The sequence below is a fragment of the Camelus dromedarius genome, chromosome 11, assembly GCF_036321535.1.
Source record: "Camelus dromedarius isolate mCamDro1 chromosome 11, mCamDro1.pat, whole genome shotgun sequence".
NCBI classification, from domain to species: Eukaryota; Metazoa; Chordata; class Mammalia; order Artiodactyla; family Camelidae; genus Camelus; species Camelus dromedarius.
Genome location: NC_087446.1, coordinates 63,136,529 through 63,157,710, shown reverse-complemented (window position 1 = coordinate 63,157,710; position 21,182 = coordinate 63,136,529). Strand labels below are relative to the sequence as shown.

General features: G+C 62.2%; 1 protein-coding gene across 1 annotated transcript in view; it reads left to right on the top strand.

Moving 5' to 3' along the window:
* Positions 1-20,982, top strand: part of LRP1 (LDL receptor related protein 1) — a 76,959-nt gene extending 55,977 nt beyond the window's left edge. Inside the window, exons 44-89 of the mRNA XM_031463606.2 lie at positions 355-547; positions 1,283-1,408; positions 1,603-1,731; positions 2,100-2,219; positions 2,386-2,499; positions 2,779-2,928; positions 3,005-3,127; positions 3,459-3,575; positions 3,725-3,853; positions 4,117-4,239; positions 4,322-4,462; positions 4,561-4,751; positions 5,608-5,791; positions 5,947-6,032; positions 6,208-6,327; positions 6,739-6,926; positions 7,059-7,264; positions 7,801-7,989; positions 8,493-8,641; positions 9,064-9,157; positions 9,274-9,390; positions 9,613-9,732; positions 10,100-10,222; positions 10,366-10,491; positions 10,909-11,025; positions 11,726-11,832; positions 11,937-12,069; positions 12,776-12,895; positions 13,019-13,141; positions 13,271-13,411; positions 13,514-13,648; positions 13,734-13,853; positions 14,867-15,135; positions 15,591-15,769; positions 16,247-16,353; positions 16,604-16,720; positions 17,199-17,375; positions 17,497-17,637; positions 17,746-17,919; positions 18,183-18,344; positions 18,731-18,905; positions 19,062-19,163; positions 19,315-19,379; positions 19,483-19,573; positions 19,673-19,817; positions 19,985-20,982. Coding sequence (XP_031319466.2) covers positions 355-547; positions 1,283-1,408; positions 1,603-1,731; positions 2,100-2,219; positions 2,386-2,499; positions 2,779-2,928; positions 3,005-3,127; positions 3,459-3,575; positions 3,725-3,853; positions 4,117-4,239; positions 4,322-4,462; positions 4,561-4,751; positions 5,608-5,791; positions 5,947-6,032; positions 6,208-6,327; positions 6,739-6,926; positions 7,059-7,264; positions 7,801-7,989; positions 8,493-8,641; positions 9,064-9,157; positions 9,274-9,390; positions 9,613-9,732; positions 10,100-10,222; positions 10,366-10,491; positions 10,909-11,025; positions 11,726-11,832; positions 11,937-12,069; positions 12,776-12,895; positions 13,019-13,141; positions 13,271-13,411; positions 13,514-13,648; positions 13,734-13,853; positions 14,867-15,135; positions 15,591-15,769; positions 16,247-16,353; positions 16,604-16,720; positions 17,199-17,375; positions 17,497-17,637; positions 17,746-17,919; positions 18,183-18,344; positions 18,731-18,905; positions 19,062-19,163; positions 19,315-19,379; positions 19,483-19,573; positions 19,673-19,817; positions 19,985-20,125 — 6,399 coding nt within the window. The 3' untranslated portion in view covers positions 20,126-20,982. The remainder of the gene's footprint in view (positions 1-354; positions 548-1,282; positions 1,409-1,602; positions 1,732-2,099; positions 2,220-2,385; positions 2,500-2,778; positions 2,929-3,004; positions 3,128-3,458; positions 3,576-3,724; positions 3,854-4,116; positions 4,240-4,321; positions 4,463-4,560; positions 4,752-5,607; positions 5,792-5,946; positions 6,033-6,207; positions 6,328-6,738; positions 6,927-7,058; positions 7,265-7,800; positions 7,990-8,492; positions 8,642-9,063; positions 9,158-9,273; positions 9,391-9,612; positions 9,733-10,099; positions 10,223-10,365; positions 10,492-10,908; positions 11,026-11,725; positions 11,833-11,936; positions 12,070-12,775; positions 12,896-13,018; positions 13,142-13,270; positions 13,412-13,513; positions 13,649-13,733; positions 13,854-14,866; positions 15,136-15,590; positions 15,770-16,246; positions 16,354-16,603; positions 16,721-17,198; positions 17,376-17,496; positions 17,638-17,745; positions 17,920-18,182; positions 18,345-18,730; positions 18,906-19,061; positions 19,164-19,314; positions 19,380-19,482; positions 19,574-19,672; positions 19,818-19,984) is intronic.
* The last annotated feature ends 200 nt before the right edge of the window (positions 20,983-21,182 follow it).

The following is a 21,182-nucleotide window of genomic DNA, read 5'->3' as shown; positions in this document are numbered from 1 at the left end:
CTCCGGGCCGCAGGGTGGGTGGCACAAGGGGGCTGGCCCGGGGGCCTGCCATGTAGCCAGGGAGGAGACAGCCCAGGCACAGAGCAGGACAGAGGGAGGCCGCCTGGCGTGGTGGGAAGGATGACGAGGAGGACGGGAGGACGACGAGGGGGACGACGGAGGACGACGAGGAGCCCTAGCTGGCCATGACGTTGCCGCTTGGCCGTCCTCAGCCTTCTGGGCTTGGTTTCCTCATCAGTTAAGTGAGGGTGGTGGTAGGAGGCCTCTGCGATCCTGCGCCCTCTGTGACTGTCGGGGAGGGGTGGAGGCGGGGCAGGAGAGATCCCCTTGATGGTGCTGATGCTGTCACCACAGGTGATCCTGAAGTCGGAGCCCGTCCACCCCTTCGGGTTGGCGGTGTACGGGGAGCACATCTTCTGGACCGACTGGGTGCGGCGGGCCGTGCAGCGGGCCAACAAGTACATTGGCAGCGACATGAAGCTGCTGCGCGTGGACATCCCCCAGCAGCCCATGGGCATCATCGCCGTGGCCAATGACACCAACAGCTGTGAGTGGGGCCGCTGCCACCCGCCTTGCTCTCCTGCCCACCGTGCCAGCATGTGCACACATGCTGCACCCTGGGCCTGCTCCCCCAGTGCCTCCTTGTGCTCACACGCACGCTCATACACACCTTCACCCCTGAGAAACTGCAAAACACTTAACACTCCTCTGTTCCAGCTCCCCCAGACATCTGTGCATGCACACACACATATGCACATTCATACGTGGTTTCGTCCACATCTCTGGACCCCCCAGCACGTGCTTTAGTCGTTCCTCCCACCCAGAACCACACACACCCACCAGAAGCTGATCTCACACCCATCCCAGGCTCTGCCTGCTCCACCCTCCGCGGGCATGTGCACAGACACACGCCCACACTCGCCTGGGTGACCAAGGGCCCCCCCCCCCACAGATCTGCAGCTTTCCGGGCCCCTCACACACTCCTTACACGTGCCCTAGGGCCCCTGCCACAACACACATGACCTCAAGGCTCCTTAGACTTGACTCTCCCCAGAGCAGGCCTCAGAGCCCCACTCACCCACATAAGAGCACACATCCTCCACCCCAGGCCCATCCCAAACACTCCCCGGCCTTCCCACAGCAGCTCCTACCCCAGCCGTGAGCCACCGTGTCACAGCGGGTGCCACGGAGCCCAGTGGAGCAATGTGGGTGGGTGGGTGTGGCATTCTGCGTGCACAGCAGAGACCGCGCTCAGCCCCCTGTGCTCCGTTCCCTGCCTCAGGTGAACTCTCCCCTTGCCGCATCAACAACGGGGGCTGCCAGGACCTGTGTCTGCTCACTCACCAAGGCCACGTCAACTGCTCCTGCCGAGGGGGCCGCATCCTCCAGGAGGACCTCACCTGCCAGGGTGAGAGCCTGAGGAGGGAGGAGGGCGCCTGGGGGACCCTGGGCGCAGATGGGGACCGTCTCCTCCCAGACTGTTCAGCCCCAAAGCCTGTCACCAAGGAGAAGCAGGACGACCTCAGTTCCTGGGAGGAGACGGGTATGGGCTCTCGGGCTCCAGGGCGCCGGCTCACAGAACCCCTCCACCTTCCTCCCCAGCGGTGAACTCCTCTTGCCGAGCGCAAGATGAGTTCGAGTGTGCCAACGGCGAGTGCATCAGCTTCAGCCTGACGTGTGACGGCGTCTCCCACTGCAAGGACAAGTCTGACGAGAAGCCATCCTACTGCAGTGAGCGCCTCCCCCAGCCCCAGGGCATCCCCCTCCACCTCCCCCAGCCCCAGGGCATCCCCCTCCACCTCCCCCAGCCCCAGGGCACCCCCCACACCTCCCCTAGCCCCGACCCGGCCTCCTGAGTCACCAGTCTCGGCCCCTAGGAAAGAGGGCGTGGGAGTAAGGGGGGCAAAAACCCTCAGTCCAAGAAGGCGTTTGGGGAGCTCGTGAAGGGCAGAGCCCGAGGGCCCCGTGCCAGGCCCAGAGCGGGAGCGCGTGTTTGCCCAGGGAGCAAAGGCACGCACGACGCCTCGGCAGGGGCCGCCCCTCCCGTGTGGCTGCGGCTGACTCATGGCCTGTCCACACCCCCACCCCACCCCCCACAGACACACGCCGCTGCAAGAAGACTTTCCGCCAGTGCAACAACGGGCGCTGTGTGTCCAACATGCTGTGGTGCAACGGGGCAGATGACTGTGGGGACGGCTCCGACGAGATTCCCTGCAACAGTGAGTGGGACCCGTGCCAGGCCTCCACCCCCCAGCCCTGCCTCACCCTTGCTCCCCAGGCCCCGGGGAGTCTGGTTCAGGGCAGGGCACTGTATGATGGGCCTGGGCCTGCCTGGCCCCCACGGGGAGGACCCCGCTTGATGGCACCGGGCGGGCGCTGTTCTAGAGACGGCCTGTGGTGTGGGCGAATTCCGCTGCCGGGACGGAACCTGCATTGGGAACTCCAGCCGCTGCAACCAGTTTGTGGACTGTGAGGACGCGTCTGATGAGATGAACTGCAGTGAGTGATGCTCCCTTCCTGGGTGCCTCCGTGGCTCCTCTCTCCTCCTCCCCCCGGGTCCTCTTAGCCTTCCCACTGGCCCACGTGGTGGCCCCAGTCCTCTCCCAGCCTGCCCCATCCATTCCCTGGCGCCAGGTGTAGACAGAGCCCCCCCATCCCCAAGGACACAGTTCAACTTTCTAAAACACACGAAGGCACCATGGGGGCCAGCAGGTCCGTGGGAGGGTGTTTGGAGGCAACCTGGTCATCACCCTCATCCTCGCTCCCCCTCCCTGCCAGGCGCCACTGACTGCAGCAGCTACTTCCGCCTGGGGGTGAAGGGCGTGCGCTTCCAGCCCTGTGAGCGGACCTCCCTCTGCTACGCGCCCAGCTGGGTGTGCGATGGCGCCAACGACTGCGGGGACTACAGCGATGAGCGCGACTGCCCAGGTCAGGCCAGTGGGCCGAGTACGGTGGGCAGCGGACCCCCAAGGTGGCCGCGCCCTCATGCCCCCCTCACCCTCAGGTGTGAAGCGGCCCAGATGCCCCCTGAACTACTTCGCCTGCCCCAGTGGGCGCTGCATCCCCATGAGCTGGACGTGTGACAAGGAGGACGACTGCGAACACGGCGAGGATGAGACCCACTGCAGTGAGTGACCACAGCACCCGTGCACCTGAGCTGGGCATCCAAAGGACTTGTGAGGGGCGGGGGCTTCACCAGAGCCACTAAGACCTTGCCCAGGCCCCACCTCTTGGTTCCCTCCCAGGAAATGCCCTCCTGGGAAGCAGACACCCTGGGCATCACCCCTGCCTCTACCCAGAACCTCTGGCTCAGAGAGGGGGCCATCTCTCTAGCTCCTGCTGAGCCCCCGACAAATGGTGCCATGGGAAGCTCTCCCAGTCGTCCTGTGGCATCTGCCTGCCCAGCTGAGTGCCCTGCCGTCCCTCCCCCATCTAACTATGGCTTCCAACTGCCCCAGACAAGTTCTGCTCAGAGGCCCAGTTTGAGTGTCAGAACCATCGCTGCATCTCCAAGCAGTGGCTGTGTGACGGCAGCGATGACTGTGGGGATGGCTCGGACGAGGCGGCTCACTGCGGTGAGGGGTGCCTGGGGTCAGGTTGGGGAGGTGGCCATGGGAGGGACAGGCCTCCACACCCTGCCTGGGGGCAACGAAACAGTGGGGACGTCACCCTGGCTGCTCCACCCACTCCTGAGTCTCTCTGTGGCTCCCTGTTTCCTCCACAGAAGGCAAGACGTGCGGCCCCAACTCCTTCTCCTGCCCGGGCACCCACGTGTGCGTCCCTGAGCGCTGGCTCTGTGATGGTGACAAGGACTGTGCTGATGGAGCTGACGAGAGCGTCACAGCCGGCTGCTGTGAGTGGCGGTACCATGAGGACTGGGACGGGCAGCTCATGGCCACAGTCTCAATTTGCAGAAGGGGAAACCGAGGTCAAGGAGAGGAAATGCTTCAGCAGGGGTCACTCAGGCGGCCAGTGGCGGAGCCCTAACTACAGCTCGGGTGTCCAGATGCCCCGTCCAGTGTTCTGCCTGTCCTACCATCGGAGCACGGGAAAGTCAAGGGGTGACAGCAGCAGGTCAGGCAGGGACTGAGGGGCTCTGTCCACCTCTGTCCACAGTGTACAACAGCACCTGTGACGAACGCGAATTCATGTGTCAGAACCGCCAGTGCATCCCCAAGCACTTCATGTGTGACCACGACCGTGACTGTGCCGATGGCTCCGACGAGTCCCCGGAGTGTGGTGAGCCTGGGGCCGTGGCGGGAGGGGGCCCTGCCCTCGTCAAGCCCAGGCCACCAGCCTCACCTGCCCCCTCCATCCGCAGAGTACCCGACCTGCGGCCCCAACGAGTTCCGCTGCGCCAACGGGCGCTGCCTGAGCTCCCGCCAGTGGGAGTGCGATGGTGAAAATGACTGCCATGACCAGAGCGACGAGGCGCCCAAGAATCCGCACTGCACCAGCCCAGGTGGGCCTCGTGCATGGCTCCCTTCCCCATCTCGGCCCCCAGCCCCATCCCCGAGGCCACCCGGGACCCCACTGACCCGCCACCTCTGCCCTCCCCAGAGCACAAGTGCAACGCCTCCTCGCAGTTCCTGTGCAGCAGCGGGCGCTGCGTGGCCGAGGCGCTGCTTTGCAACGGCCAGGACGACTGCGGCGACGGCTCAGACGAGCGCGGCTGCCACATCAATGAGTGTCTCAGCCGCAAGCTCAGTGGCTGCAGCCAGGACTGCGAGGACCTCAAGATCGGCTTCAAGGTGCGTTGCGCCCTGGGCAGGAGCCTCCACACCCCAGAGCCTGGCAGGGACGCCCTTCTCCAGCCCCCATTCATTTGTTCACTCAACAAGGGCTAATTTGGCTCCTCCTCTGCCAGGCGGGGTCCTTGGCCCTGGGGACACAGCACTGAGCACAACAGAAAGCTCTGCTTGGTTGGGTCTGCATCTGTTTGGAAGGCAGAGCCAGCAGGCTTTGCTGGCAGACGAGGTCAGGGGCGTGAGAGAGGGAGGGGCGTGCAGATGCCAAGTCGGCACCAGATGTTCAGGTTTGTGGTTCGAGGAGGAGGCCAGACAGGAGAGAGTCTGGGAGCTGTCACCATAGAGACGGCATTTAAGTCATGAGTCTGGATGAGATCCCCAAGGGGGCCAGTGTAGATGGAAAAGAGGAAGGTCTAAGGCCTGAGCCCTGTGCTCAGCCACATGGAGGGCAGGGCAGTGAGGGGCAAGCAGCAGAGGGGCCTAAGCAGGGGCAGCCACTGGGGCGGGAGCACAGCCAAGTGAAGGAAGTGTTGGAGGAGGTGATCAGCTCTGTCAAACGATACTCACAGGCCGAGTAAGATGAGGCCTGAGCATCAAGCTCCGGATGTGGCGACATGGCGGTCGCTGGGGCCTTACTCCAGTTGTTTTGGTTGGGGTGAGAGCCAGACTGCTCAGTACCTGTCTGCTGCCTGCCCCCCTGGCCAGGCTGGGCTTCCCTATCAGAGCCAGCTACCCAGGGTGGAGGGAGCTGGAGGCCCAGGAGAGCTTCTGACCCCAGGTCTCCAGGGTGGGAGGCCTGCAGTTCCTGGGGTGGCCCAGACCCCTGCCGGTGCCCACCCAAGGCTCCCTGTGCCCGCAGTGCCGCTGCCGCCCTGGCTTCCGCCTGAAGGACGATGGCCGGACATGCGCTGACGTGGACGAGTGCAGCACCACCTTCCCCTGCAGCCAGCGCTGCATCAACACCCACGGCAGCTACAAGTGCCTGTGCGTGGAGGGCTACGCCCCCCGCGGCGGTGACCCCCACAGCTGCAAAGCTGTGACTGGTGAGAAGGGCACTTAGAGGCTGTGCGGTTGGCCCGGGCAGCCGGCGGGGGTTGTGGTGGAAGGGCTGGGACGGCCAAGCTGAAGACAGGCTGGGGATCTGGCGGGGCTGGAGGGTGCCTCAGCCGGCAGCTGAGCCAGGACCCTCCGTCTGCAGACGAGGAACCATTTCTGATCTTCGCCAACCGGTACTACCTGCGCAAGCTCAACCTGGATGGCTCCAACTACACGCTGCTGAAGCAGGTGCCAGACACAGCCCTCCTCGCCCCACCGACCGCCCAGCCCACAGCTGCTTCCCTCGCCCTGCCCAGCCCCTCATTCTCCGCACTTGGGCCCATGATCATCACCCTCCACTGACTTCTCCAGCCATCCACATCCTGACTCTTTGGTCACCCCTCTGCCCACCCCCCAAATCCAGGGCCTAAACAACGCTGTCGCCTTGGACTTTGACTACCGAGAGCAGATGATCTACTGGACGGACGTGACAACCCAGGGCAGCATGATCCGAAGGATGCACCTTAATGGGAGTAACGTACAGGTGAGGCCGGGAGCCGAGAGCCAGCCCCAGGGTCCCTCCCCGAAGGCCATCTCCCCTCCTGCCCACCCAGCCCACTGAATTACGGCTTCTCTCCCCCCCACCACTGAGCCACTTGCATGACTCTGCTTGTCCTCACTCCTCTCTCCAAGCCCAGCGGGCAAGGTCTGGGAGAGTCCTCTTGCTCTTTCCCTGATCAGCAGTAAGTCCCCCCTTATGCCTGACCTCCCTTAAACCTGTGCTCTTGAGCACTGCGGGCTTTGGGGTGTGGTCTCTCACACCTAGAGACCTCTTTCCCTGAGCCTCAGCTGACACCAGGGCCAGGGAGGGCCTTTTCCATCTGCTGTTCTCCCAGAGAGGCTGAGAGTCCTGCCCAGGTCACCCAGGGCCCTTCCTTCCTGCCCCTGCCCACAGGTGCTGCACCGGACGGGCCTCAGCAACCCTGACGGGCTGGCCGTGGACTGGGTTGGCGGCAACCTGTACTGGTGTGACAAAGGCCGAGACACCATCGAAGTGTCCAAGCTCAATGGGGCCTATCGTGCGGTGCTGGTCAGCTCCGGCCTCCGTGAGCCCCGGGCTCTGGTGGTGGATGTGCAGAACGGGTATGTGGGTGAGGAGGGCTGGGGAGCCCTGATAGCAGCTGGTGCGCTCAGGCGTCCAGACCCTGCCTCCCCTCAGGCTCCAGGTGGGACCAGTCCCTGATTTTCAGGGCTCACTGCCCACCCACCTGCCAGGTACCTGTACTGGACAGACTGGGGGGACCACTCACTGATCGGCCGGATCGGCATGGATGGGTCTGACCGCAGTGTCATCGTGGACACCAAGATCACATGGCCCAATGGCCTCACACTGGACTACGTCACCGAACGCATCTACTGGGCTGACGCCCGTGAGGACTACATTGAGTTTGCCAGCCTGGATGGCTCCAATCGCCGTGTTGGTCAGTGTGCCAGTGAGGCTGCTCAGACACAGCAGACCTGGTGGGGATGGGAGGGTCTGAAGCTACAGGGGATCGGGATTTGGGGGCAAGAGTGGGCTTAAAAGCCAGAGGGCATGGTCTGAGGACGCCACCCACCAGAGGTCTGGGGGTTCAGAGCACCCCGGGTCATGCCCTCCTGGACCCTCCCAGGCATGAAGCCACCACCAGCACCCTTGGGAAGGAGAGAGAGAGGTGGTTCCCAGTGATAGGCAGGTGGGAGTGGGAGGGCTGGGGCTGGGGTTCTCAGCGTGCCCCCACTTCCTGGCAGGGGCTCTTCAAGTATTGTGGAGCAGGGACCTGCTGGCAGACAGGCCTGGAGGAGCTGGGTTCCAACTCCGCCACTTACTAGCTGTGTCCCTTGGGGCTGTTGCTGGGGCTAGGGCCCACCTCGCAGGGATGCTGTGGGGTTCAGGAGGCCCAGCGGGGAAGGTGCCTGGTGCTGCTCGGTGCTGACAGGCTGCCTGGCCCTCGCCCCTCCTACCCCGCCCCGCCCGCAGTGCTGAGCCAGGACATCCCGCACATCTTCGCTCTGACCCTGTTTGAGGACTACGTCTACTGGACCGACTGGGAGACAAAGTCCATCAACCGTGCCCACAAGACCACGGGTACCAACAAGACGCTCCTCATCAGCACGCTGCACCGGCCCATGGACCTGCACGTCTTCCACGCCCTGCGCCAGCCCGACGGTAAGCGGCTGCGGAGTGAGAGCCCGCCACCAGGGAGCAGGGCACGAGGGCTTCCTGTCCGACCCTCCCCCGGCACCGACTGAGCAGTGCTTGCAGACACCAGGAGACTTGGGAGGCTGTACAGACAGGCTGCGATCTGGCTCTCAGGAGCTACAGCAAGGCCCTGAGGCCCGTCCAGCAGGCCGGACCCCAAGGCAGGCAGGGCAGAGCTGAGGAAGGGCATGAAGGAGGCTGCGGCAGGGTTCAGGCCAGGCCTGGTCCTGGGAGCTCGAGAGAGTCCTCTCCTGTCTCTGGCTTCAGCTTCCCCTGAGAGAGCAGGCTTTGGCTCTGTCCCACCTCTGCCCAGGGTAGATGGGCTATCTATCAGGCTAGGCAGCCTTTCAAAGATCAGAAAACGCATCACCAGCCAGTGCTGCCATCCCTCCACCGGAGCCAGGGGCTTGGGGAGCAGTGGTCCATAACCTGGGCCAGTCAGCTGCCCTTGAACTGCCTGTCCTCCGCAGTGCCCAATCACCCCTGCAAGGTCAACAACGGCGGCTGCAGCAACCTGTGCCTGCTGTCCCCAGGGGGCGGACACAAGTGTGCCTGTCCCACCAACTTCTACCTGGGCAGCGACGGGCGCAACTGTGTGTCCAACTGCACTGCCAGCCAGGTGAGGCTCGGCCCCAGACCCCACTCACTGATGCCTCGTCCCCCCACCAGTACCCCCAGCTCCTCCTTGGACCCCAGCACCCGCTCTAGTGTCCTCACACACCTGGTTTTCCCACGCTAACACCCCCACATTTCTTGCCTACCTCTTGTCTCCCCACAGCAATACTTTTACACCCGTCACCTCATACAAACACCCCCATACCCTAGCCCTGACCCCCTACCCATCCTCCTAACCCCCACTTCCACACAGACACCCCTCGCCCGGCCTTCCCGCACTCCCCACATCCCAACCTTCCATCCAGCTCAACCTCCCCCCGAGGTACCTGACCCACTGCTTCTCTGAAACATCCCTGCCCCTCAAAAGAAAACCTCCTGAGTTCCCCAGACCCCCACCAACCCCTCTCGCCCCCGCCTGCCCTCCAGTTTGTGTGCAAGAACGACAAGTGCATCCCCTTCTGGTGGAAGTGTGACACGGAGGATGACTGCGGGGACCACTCGGACGAGCCCCCGGACTGTCGTGAGTGCCTGGGCGGGGTGGCGACAGGGTCCTGCGTCAGGGCTGCCTGACTCCCGAGGCCCGGGCCGGCCACACCCACCACCGGCCCTTCTGACGCTGATCTTCCCTCCTGGCAGCCGAGTTCAAGTGCCGCCCAGGACAATTCCAGTGCTCGACAGGCATCTGCACGAACCCCGCCTTCATCTGTGATGGGGACAACGACTGCCAGGACAACAGTGACGAGGCCAACTGTGGTAAAGGGCTGCCCGGCCACCAACTACCCTCCTGCCCTGCCTTTCCCCTCCCTGGGATTCAAGGCTTTGGTAACTGTGCTCCAAGGGCGGGGACGCTCAGCCCACAGCAGCCGCCTCTCCAGGCTGGACTTCTGCTGCTCCAGCCCTGAGCCTGAGGGGGTGGGGCCCTCGCCCTGCCCCCGAGTCCTCCATCCACCGTTACTTACCCTCCCCCACCCACAGACATCCACGTCTGCTTGCCCAGCCAGTTCAAGTGCACCAACACCAACCGCTGTATCCCTGGCATCTTCCGCTGCAACGGGCAGGACAACTGTGGAGACGGAGAGGACGAGAGGGACTGCCGTGAGTGCCTGGGGCAGCGGCAGGGAAGGGGGTGGCGGGAGACGGGCATGGAAACACGATTAGCGTTGAAACCTGCCCCCTTCCCCGCTTCTTCTGGGAGCTGCGCTGCTCTCGAGTAATGTTATTAGATAAGCAACATAAATTATATGAGGCGTGACTTGGTTTGCTCATAAAATCGTCATGCTTGGTATAGAGATGTGCAAATCCAGAAAACAAAAAACACCAAAATTGGAGATAAACTGTCCCTTCCTCCCGAAAACTTGCTGTCAGGACCAGGGCCAGGGCCAGGCCTTAGAAGAAGACAGTGATCTTGAACTGTGGTGGGAGGTGGAATGGGCAGGTCCTCATTCTCTCCCCAACCCCACAGCCGAGGTGACCTGTGCCCCCAACCAGTTCCAGTGCTCCATCACCAAGCGCTGCATCCCCCGAGTCTGGGTCTGTGACCGGGACAACGACTGTGTGGATGGCAGCGATGAGCCCGCCAACTGCAGTGAGTGTCCTGGACTCCACCCTCCCTCTACAACGCCTGCTCCTCCCACCACCCCCACGTGCGACCCTGTTGGTGGCCACTCCCCCCAGGCCCCACCTTTGCAGCACATTTCTCCCCTTCACCACCGGGCCACCCCCTTGCAGCCCAGATGACCTGCGGAGTGGATGAGTTCCGCTGCAAGGACTCGGGCCGCTGTATCCCAGCACGCTGGAAGTGTGATGGAGAGGATGACTGTGGGGACGGCTCGGATGAGCCCAAAGAAGAGTGTGGTGAGCTTCAGGGAAGGCACTCTGCCTGAGCAGTGGGCACAGTGTCCGCTGGCTGGGGAGGGCCGGGGCTGCCTGCTAACTGGGTCCCTGCACGGCCTGTGCCCACTGCCTCTTGTCTAGTTCCCATCCCCACCCCCACCGGCACTTCATCGGCACAGACCTGTGCAGACTTTTCTCTGCCCACCTGATGGCATCTCTTGATCCCCTCCCCAAAGCAGCTCCCCTGAATTGTGTCCCTTCTGCCCTATCAGCTGCCGTAGACTCCACATCTCAGAACACAGCCTGGGCTCCCACCGCTGACATTTGTCAGGCTGGAGTGCCCACTCTCCTGCTCCTGGGCATCCTGACCGCATCTGTCCGAGACCCTGACGTCCTTCCCCGACTCTGTCCCTGATTGCCCCAATGTCTGCCCCCTAGACGAGCGCACCTGCGAGCCCTACCAGTTTCGCTGCAAGAACAACCGCTGTGTGCCAGGCCGCTGGCAGTGTGATTACGACAATGACTGTGGGGACAATTCCGACGAGGAGAGCTGCAGTATGTCCCCTACCCCGCCCCACACAGCCCAGCAGGTGCCCTTCCCTGGGAGACCTCGGGCACCTCCCTGCTCAGCATCTCTGCCCCTACCGCCACCAGGCTGCACTAGGGCAGGTGGCCGCCTCCCAGGACTGGGGGTCAGGAGCCCACTCCCTCCTCACCCCAACCCACCCCACTCCATGTTGTGTATTTGAGTTTGTGCCATTTCACCTCATCTCATGTTTCTCTCCATTTTCACACTGTCCTCTCGGGGTTGCAGAGGTAGGTGTCTCTGATGTGCCCGTGATCCTACCACATCCCCTGCCGCTGTCCCAGAGCCCACCTGTCCCTGTGCTGTGCCAGCCCATCATCCTTTACTGGCCTCTCCTTAAACCCTGGTGCTTGTCTTAGTGGTCTTGTCCCTCCCCTTCCCTCCCCATACACAGTCTGTTGTGAGGGCAGGGCCAGGGGCCGTACCCTCTCTCATGTGTCTGGCCCAGAGGGGTAAGTGTGAGCATCCTCTGGGCCCAGCTGGTCCCCTGAGGGCAGCCAGTTAACTTGCCCAGGATTGGCTGAGCATCTTGGTCCTTATGCCAGTCGACTGTGGCCTTCAGGGACACGGGGATGGGTGACATTGCTCTTCAAGGGCTGCAGATGCCCTTGAAGGCTGAGTCCCCATGCTCACCCTCCTGGGGCCTGTCTCTCCCCTGTCCTTCCCCAGCCCCTCGGCCCTGCTCTGAGAGTGAGTTCTCCTGTGCCAATGGCCGCTGCATTGCCGGGCGCTGGAAATGCGATGGGGATCATGACTGTGCAGATGGCTCAGATGAGGTGGGCAGGGAGACCAGAAGGAGGGAAGGGTGGCCTCAGAAGAGTCAGGGCACGGCCGCAGGGGTGCCCAGATCTGACCAGGACGCCTCCTTCCATGCCCACAGAAAGACTGCACCCCCCGCTGTGACATGGACCAGTTTCAGTGCAAGAGTGGTCACTGCATCCCCCTGCGCTGGCGCTGTGATGCAGATGCTGACTGCATGGACGGCAGTGATGAGGAAGCCTGTGGCACTGGCGGTGAGCCCCTGAGCTTGGCTCCCCAGCCATCCCGCCATCCCCCCAACCCCACACTAGCACTTAGTCAAGGAGCGAATTGGGTTGAAATCCAGCAGAAACCTTTAGACTGTGTCCTTCCAGGCCCCACCCCACAAGTTTCTACATGGCAGGTACTGCCCTGAGAAGCAAAGTCACTGCTCACTTCCCTTCCTGGGGCAATGAGGCAGCACCTGCCCCCAGCTGACCAGGCTGGGCTCAACAGCCCAGAGAGGGCAGTGGGAAGCCCAGGTGAGAGAAGGCTGGGGCTTGGTGCAAAGACCCCAGCAGCGAGGGCAGAAATCCTGGCTCTGTGCTGATGGGCCAAGGACAGGGACTGGAACCTAGGTCTCCTGACTCCCTGCCCAGTGCTCTTCCTCTGTCCGGGGCATTGAACTACAGTCGGCCCAGGACCCTGCCACGACCACCAGAGAAAGAGGGCCCGCTGGACCCCTCTGGACACTCTTCCCCTCAAAGGCTTCTTGCCCCTAAACACCAGAGGAGGGAGTTCTGCCTAGCTACCCAGCCGGTAGAAAGTTAGGAAACCCGGGTTGGAGTTGGAGGTACCACTGCTTTCCGGCTCTTCCCTCTAGGCCTCCGCCTCTGGAGGGAGGGGTCGAGGTAAGACCAGGCCCCCAGCAGCCTGGGGCTCAGGGCTCATTTTTCACTCTTTGCTCCCCCTGGTGCCCAGTGCGGACATGCCCCCTGGATGAGTTCCAGTGCAATAACACCCTATGCAAGCCACTGGCATGGAAGTGTGATGGCGAGGACGACTGTGGGGACAACTCAGACGAGAACCCAGAGGAGTGCGGTGAGGCTCCTGGGCACTGGCGGGGCTCTGGGCAGGGCGGGGCTCTCACGCTCCCAGGTGGCCCGAGGCCCGCCCCGAGGCTGATTCTGACTCTTGTCTCCTCCCGCCACCTGGCCGCTGCAGTCCGGTTCGTGTGCCCTCCCAACCGGCCTTTCCGTTGCAAGAACGACCGCGTCTGCCTGTGGATCGGGCGCCAGTGCGACGGCACCGACAACTGCGGAGATGGAACTGATGAGGAGGACTGTGGTGAGCAGGGGGCCAGTGAGAAGGAGCCTGGGGTGCCTAGAGTGGGTGTCTACCTGTGACTGGGGGGCCCCAGTGGGAAGAGGGGCAGGGTGGTAAATCCCCAGGACCTGAAGCCCCACCCTCCCCCAGAGCCGCCCACCGCGCAGACCGCCCACTGCAAAGACAAGAAGGAGTTTCTGTGCCGGAACCAGCGCTGCCTCTCCTCCTCCCTGCGCTGCAATATGTTCGATGACTGCGGGGACGGCTCTGACGAGGAGGGCTGCAGCATCGGTGAGACAGGCGTGCTGGGGCATGGGGTGGGCCGGGAGGGGCGGAGAGCCGAAGCACAGGCCTATGGGGGTTCGGAAGAGGATCCACTTTCTGTCCCCGCAGACCCTAAGCTGACCAGCTGCGCCGCCAATGCCAGCATCTGCGGGGATGAGGCACGTTGCGTGCGCACCGAGAAAGCCGCGTACTGTGCCTGCCGCACTGGCTTCCACACAGTGCCAGGCCAGCCCGGATGCCAGGGTAGGAAGGCGGCGGGGCCTAGCGGGCGGGTGGGCGGAAGCCCCAGCCGCAAGACTCTCCATGACGCTCCCGTGTCACCCCCCAGACATCAACGAATGCCTGCGCTTCGGCACCTGCTCACAGCTCTGCAACAACACCAAGGGTGGCCACCTGTGCAGCTGTGCGCGCAACTTCATGAAGACGCACAACACCTGCAAGGCGGAAGGTAGGCGCTGCGGGAGGACCGAGAGAGGGGCGCGGCTTGCAACACGGGTATGAAACTGGGACCAGGAATACGCTGTTTTTCGTTCATATCCCCTTGGCCTGAGGCGGAACCCCAGGCCCACAGGTGCAGCTTCCTGCACGTAGAGCTGGCAGCCGTGCAGAGGCCGCCGGGCTGAGGAGTTCTGGGCTGAGGAGAGAGCGCACAGACACGCATCACCATGTGTATCCCACTTGCGTATTCCCATTACACTTTGTTCCAGCTGCCCTAAGGTGTATGATTAACAAAATTGTCAGATATTTAACGTGTGCAAGGTGATGATCTGATTAATGTGCACCTGGTGAAAGGATCCCCCCGCTGGATTTACGCATCCGTCACTCACTTTGCATATTCACCTTTTCTTTTTTTTGTGAGAACGTGTAAGCTCTATTCCTACACATTCTTTGACACATACCTGTACCTTCCTTGTGCCTGAATACAGACACCCCCCACATCCACGTACACACACCTGTGCACACATAGGGGCGTATAGATACACAGAACCCCACCACACATGCCCAACTGCACTCAGATGCCCATGCACACCTACACCCCTCCATGGCCATGCTCATACATCCCCACGTGCGTGTGCACCCACGAGCAGATATCAGACAGTTTGGAGCAGAGAGCGTGGTGATGCCAGCCAGAGGCCGTGAATAGGCAGAAGTCCCTAAGGCTGGAAGAGGAGAGACAGCTTTCTGGAGTATCAGGTCACACTAGATCAGCTCAAGAGAGGAGAGGAGAGGAGAGGAGAAGGAAGTTCTAAGGACTGAGGCTAGAGCCGTCAAGCCTGGCTCTGGGGCAGGATCAGCAGAGGCTTCTGGCTGGGGCAGAAAGTTCCATGAGGAGAGAAGACATTGTGGGAGAGGGGCTGGGCTGGATGGGGAGCACATCTAGGGTGGCTCCTCCCAGCACCAGGCCCAACAGCCCCACCTCACCTTTCACCCCCGCCAACATCTGGTCTTCTGTCCCTCCAGGCTCTGAGTATCAGGTCCTGTACATCGCTGACGACAATGAGATCCGCAGCCTGTTCCCCAGTCACCCCCATTCGGCTTACGAGCAGGCCTTCCAGGGTGACGAGAGTGTCCGCATCGATGCCATGGATGTCCATGTCAAGGCCGGCCGCGTCTACTGGACTAACTGGCACACGGGCACCATCTCCTACCGCAGCCTACCACCTGCCGCGCCCCCCACCACTTCCAATCGCCACCGGCGGCAGATTGACCGGGGTGTCACCCACCTCAATGTAAGCACCCAGCCTGGGGTGGGATCTACACGGAGACATGGACTGGGTGGGAAGACTCCAAAGAGTAGACGGCTCAGAGCAGAGTTTGCAAAGGACAGCGGAGGGGGCAAAGGGTGAGACCGGAGGGCAGGCCAGCCTTCGGATTACATGGTGAGGCTCAGACAGCAAGCGGACAGAGCAGCACTATCATCAGTAGCTGGCTCTGCCACATCGCGGTCAAGGCTGCAGGGCCGGCGGGCCCCTGGCCTTCAGCATCAGAGCCGCATTCACTCCTGTCACTGCCAGCCCACTGTGTCTGTCTTGCCATCCTGTTTAGCCTCTTTGGGCCTTACTTTGTTCCTCATAAAACAGGGTGATGGTATTTAGCAGGGACAGGCTAGCGAGGGGTGGGAGGATGGATAATGGGCAGGAAGACGAAAGGTGGTAGCCCCTGAAGTGGTGACCTCCCCGTTCAGATTTCAGGGCTCAAGATGCCGAGGGGCATTGCTGTCGACTGGGTGGCCGGGAACGTGTACTGGACGGACTCGGGCCGAGATGTGATTGAAGTGGCGCAGATGAAGGGCGAGAACCGCAAGACACTCATCTCCGGCATGATTGACGAGCCCCACGCCATTGTGGTGGACCCGCCGAGGGGGTGGGCAGCGGTCCGAGGGGGGCATCTGGGCCGGGCCAGGGAGCCCCTGGGATGGGGGCAGGTGCCCAGCATCCGCCAGTGTGTCCTTCCCCTCCCAGACCAGTCTGAGGTCAGAGGCCTCCACAGGCCCCAGCTCTTCTGGGCTGCCCCAGCCCTGGCCGTCCCCCTGCTGCCTGGAGTCTCCCTGGCCCACTCGGATGGGGCCTGACCTCCGCCTGACTGGCTGTCAGGGGCGGCCGGGTTCTAGGCTTCTCTGCTTCAGGGGGCAGCTCTGCCTACTTAGATGACCCCAGATCAGCACATTGTGGTTTTAGAGTAAAAGATCCTTAACCTGATCAGGAAGCTGACTCCCCCTGGTTCTCTCTGGAGGAGATGGACAGAACACCCTCCTCTCAATACCCAGCAGTCCCTGTGCCCACCTTGACAGGCCTCCTCCGGCAGCCTCAGGTCCTACCCACACTCCTTCTCCCTCCTCAGAACCATGTACTGGTCAGACTGGGGGAACCACCCCAAGATTGAAACGGCAGCAATGGATGGGACCCTTCGGGAGACACTGGTACAGGACAACATCCAATGGCCCACAGGTCCGTGTGGCCGGGGGCAGGGAGTGTGGGAGGGCTAGGCTTGTTGAGCCTGGGGCCACACAAAAGCCAGGGAGGGGAAGGGCTTGGATGGGGATGAGACAGGTGGGTTATGGAGGCTCCTCCCAGAAAAGGTGTTTGGAAGTGTTCACGGGACCAGGGTGGAGCGGTCCCAAACATGGAGACAGTCTTGCTTTTTCCCCAAGCCTGGGGTGGGAAGGCCAGGCCCTCACAGTGCTCTCTGCTCCCCCAGGCCTGGCCGTGGATTATCACAATGAACGGCTGTACTGGGCCGATGCCAAGCTCTCAGTCATCGGCAGCATCCGGCTCAACGGCACAGACCCCATCGTGGCTGCTGACAGCAAACGAGGTCAGCGTCCGCCAGCAGCCTCGGCCAGCCCTGACCGCAGGCCTTGTGGTCCTCCCCTCTGAGTCCAAGGCCTCGTCCAGTGCCTGCCATCCTCCTCGGCCTGGCCCCCAACAATCCTGCAGCGCCTTTCAGGCCCCTCCCAGCTGGACCCCCCTGCATCAGCCATGCAGGCCTGTGGTCTCTGCTGACCTCTGGGCCACTTGTCCATTCATTCATTCTACCAATGAGTATTGAGCTACGTGGAGGCCCCATGGGTACTAGTAGGAACTTAGCAAATGTGGGGAGAGGGAACAGAAGTCCATCCTGTCCCCCGAATTCTAGAGCTGATGGAATCTTTTGTCAGTAGTGGCCACAGGAGGAGGAATAGTCTGGGGGGAGTTGACTTTGGGACATGTTGAGTGTGAGGTGCCGGGAGCTGTGGGGGCCAGTGTCCTGGAGAGTGTGACCAGGGCCTGAGACCCCTCTGACTCCTCCCCAGGCCTAAGTCACCCCTTCAGCATCGATGTCTTTGAGGATTACATCTACGGCGTCACCTACATCAATAACCGTGTCTTCAAGATCCATAAGTTTGGACACAGCCCCTTGATCAACCTGACGGGGGCCCTGAGCCATGCCTCCGACGTGGTCCTGTACCACCAGCACAAGCAGCCTGAAGGTGGGCGGAGAGGGCAGGCCTGGGGGCCCTGGGTCTCCCAGCTGCAGCCTCAGGTCCTGGTGGGCAGGCGAGGGTCTAGGTCTGCAGGGCTCAGCACCCTCCCACCCCTGCCCACCTGCAGTGACCAACCCCTGTGACCGCAAGAAGTGCGAGTGGCTCTGCCTGCTGAGCCCCAGCGGGCCCGTCTGCACCTGTCCCAATGGGAAGCGACTGGACAATGGCACGTGTGTGGCTGTGCCCTCGCCCACGCCCCCGCCAGACGGTAAGCCCACGCCCCGCCCTGTCCCCATCCCCTGCTCCAGGGCCACCCCTCCGCGGCCCCTGAAGTCTCCTTCTCCCTTGGCTCTGCCCCCTATGGTCCTTCCCACAGCCCCTCGGCCCGGAACCTGTAACCTGCAGTGCTTCAATGGTGGCAGCTGCTTCCTCAACGCCCGGAGGCAGCCCAAGTGCCGCTGCCAGCCCCGCTACACCGGCGACAAGTGTGAGCTGGACCAGTGCTGGGAGCACTGTCGCAACGGGGGCACCTGCGCTGCCTCCCCCTCTGGTATGGCCTTCAGTTCTCCCGCCAGGACTCCTCAGGGCCCCTGGACCCCAGGGCCCCCACCCTCAAGCTGCCCTTCAAGCAAATCCCCAGCCCCTCCCCTGCTCACTTCACCTCTGCCCCCCTGCCCCGCCTCCTGCCCACAACCCCAGTGTCCCTCTTCTCCACCATTTGCCTCCCACCGGGGTCCTCCCAGCCCCATTCCCCGCAATAGGGCTGGGCAGCTCAGTGGGCCACAGTCCTACTCACACATCCTCTCCCGCCAGGCATGCCCACGTGCCGGTGCCCCACAGGCTTCACGGGCCCCAAATGCACCCAGCAGGTGTGTGCGGGCTACTGCGCCAACAACAGCACCTGCACTGTCAACCAGGGCAACCAGCCCCAGTGCCGGTGCCTTCCCGGCTTCCTGGGAGATCGCTGCCAGTACCGTGAGTGAGCCGGCCCTGGGCCCTGGGGCAGGGGACGATGGAGCTGGGGCCTGAGTCCTAGGGAGGGAGGTCATTCATAGCTCAGCCAGGCCCAAGCAGCTGGCGCTGCCCCACGAAGGTGTCAGTGTCAGCCCCCTCCCCCGAGCCTCACTCCCTCAGCAGTGTCAGGATTATTTAAGCAAAAGTAGTTCCCTGTCAGGATACTCAGGGACATCTTTGTACCCTAGAGCCTATGACGCGGGGACAGCAGGGGGCTCAGGAGGAGGTGGACATCACCCAAAAGGCCTGGGGGTCCCCTCAGGTGTCCAGCTGCTCCCCATAACCTGTGGAGGACCCTCACAAGGATGGGGTTTGAGGCACCTACTCTCCCACCCCCTAAACCACAGGGCAATGCTCTGGCTACTGTGAGAACCTAGGCACATGTCAGATGGCTGCTGACGGCTCCCGGCAATGCCGCTGCACCGCCTACTTCGAGGGGCCAAGGTGCGAAGTTAACAAGTGTAGCCGCTGTCTCGATGGGGCCTGCGTGGTCAACAAGCAGAGTGGGGACGTCACCTGCAAGTGAGTGGGGCCCCACGGTCTGCCCAGCTAAACCCTGCCCTGTGCCACCCTCTGCGCCTCCGCCCGCTCCGATCCCCCGTTGCTCCCCCCGCCCCATCCCTTCCATCTCCGGATGCCCTCCACCAGCCCTGCCCAGCCTCTCACTCCTTCCTGCAGCTGTTCTGATGGCCGGGTGGCCCCCAGCTGTCTGACCTGCGTTGGCCACTGCAGCAATGGCGGTTCCTGCACCATGAATAGCAAAATGATGCCTGAATGCCAGTGAGTTGGGCCTGAGCCTCAGAGACCTAGATCATCCCACCCTTTCCCAAGTCTGAGCCAGGCTCTCGGGATCCTGCGGCCCCTCCCAGTCTCCCTGGCAGCCACGGCTGTGGAGGTCATGCCTGCTCAGCTCTGCCCCTTCTGTCTGCAGGTGCCCACCCCACATGGCAGGACCCCGGTGTGAGGAACAAGTGGTCAGCCAACAGCAGCCTGGACGTAGGTGTCAGGGGGTGGGGAGGCAGGGCGGCTGGGACCTGGGACCGAGGGATTTGTGCCTCCTGGGCCTTTCTGACTGAGCTTCCCACCTTCTCCCCTCTAGATGTGGCCTCCATCCTAATCCCTCTGCTGTTGCTGCTGCTGCTGCTTCTGGTAGCAGGGGTGGTGTTCTGGTACAAGCGGCGAGTCCGAGGGTGAGTTATGGGGAGTCTGGAAAATTCTGGCTGTGATTTTACTGCCCTAGCCTTACCCGCCTAGAATCCCTGCCCCCTAATGCTCCTACCTCTCCCCAGGGCTAAGGGCTTCCAACACCAGCGGATGACCAACGGGGCCATGAATGTGGAGATTGGGAACCCCACCTATAAGATGTACGAAGGCGGGGAGCCTGATGATGTAGGGGGCCTACTGGATGCTGACTTTGCCTTGGACCCTGACAAGGTGGGCTGGGAGAACAGGGGAGGAGGCTTCCAGTACGGGGGTAAGGGGCTGTGGGTGGGGTGACCAAAGGTATTGGGTTGTATGATGGAATGGAGGTGGAGGAGGTGGGGTAGCCCGGCCGCAGAGCCCAGCCCCTGAGCCCACCTCAACCCTCTGTCACCTTGCAGCCCACCAACTTCACCAACCCCGTGTACGCCACACTCTACATGGGTGGTCACGGCAGCCGCCACTCCCTGGCCAGCACGGATGAGAAGCGAGAACTCCTGGGCCGGGGCCCTGAAGACGAGATAGGGGACCCCTTGGCATAGGGCCCTGCGCCATTGGACTTCCCCCAGAGAGCCTCCTGCCCCTTGCCAGAGAAGTCCTTCAACAAGCCCCCCTCCTGCCTAGCCAACCCCTCCCCGGCCCTGCCGGGATGTATAAATGTAAAAATGAAGGAATTACTTTTTATATGTGAGCGAGCAAGTGAGCAAGCGAGCACAGTATTATCTCTTTCCGTTCTCCTTCCTGCCTGCTCCTCAGCACACCCCCCCAATGCTGCCTTCCGGGGGGGGGGGGAGCAGAGAGGGGGCTCCTGCGACTTACAGGTATGAGGGGACCCCACGTCCCACCTTCCCGCCAAAAACGCACCCCCAGTGGGAGAGCTGGTGGTGCTGCCTCCCCCTCCCTGTACAAGACACTTTGTCAAGGCTCTCCCCTCTCATCCCCCCACCCCCAGCTCCCTGAGGGCCAATTCTTGGGTTTGGGGGAAGCTGTGTCCTTTGCTGCCCCTGTCTGGAAGATTTGGCTCTGGCTAAGGTAGGAAGGAAGGGATGAAGATTTTCAGTTCTTCTTGGAGGAGGCCATCCCATGCCCCAGCCCCAGCTCCAGGGGCACCTCTGGGATAGCCACGCCCAATATCCCCCCAGACAGGCCCTCTCCCTCTCTAGTGCCCCCACCATGGCCCCAGGGCTGGAGACTTTCTTTGGTAAACAGTCCCCCAGGCTCCCCTCCCCCTGGGGACAAGGAGGAAGTGGGGCACACCAAGGAAGGGCAAGTGGGCAGCCCCGTTTTGGGGACACGAATGTTTTAATAATTTTTGCTGAATTCCTTTACAACTAAATAACACAGATATTGTTATAAATAAAATTGTAAAAAAAAGAAAAAAAGAAAAAGAAAAAAACCACTTGTGTCTACCTATGACTCTGGGTGAGACTCTGGAAGCTGGACTGTGCCTGCCTGCTGCCACCACCAGAGGGAGCCATGCTCTGTGCTTGAGCATCTGGTCTTCAGCGCTCTTCTGGAGCTCCCTCCCCCTTCATTCTGCTGTAACAGGGAAGCGGGGGGCACTGGACTTGACCAGGAAGACCTTCTTCTCTTGGCTGT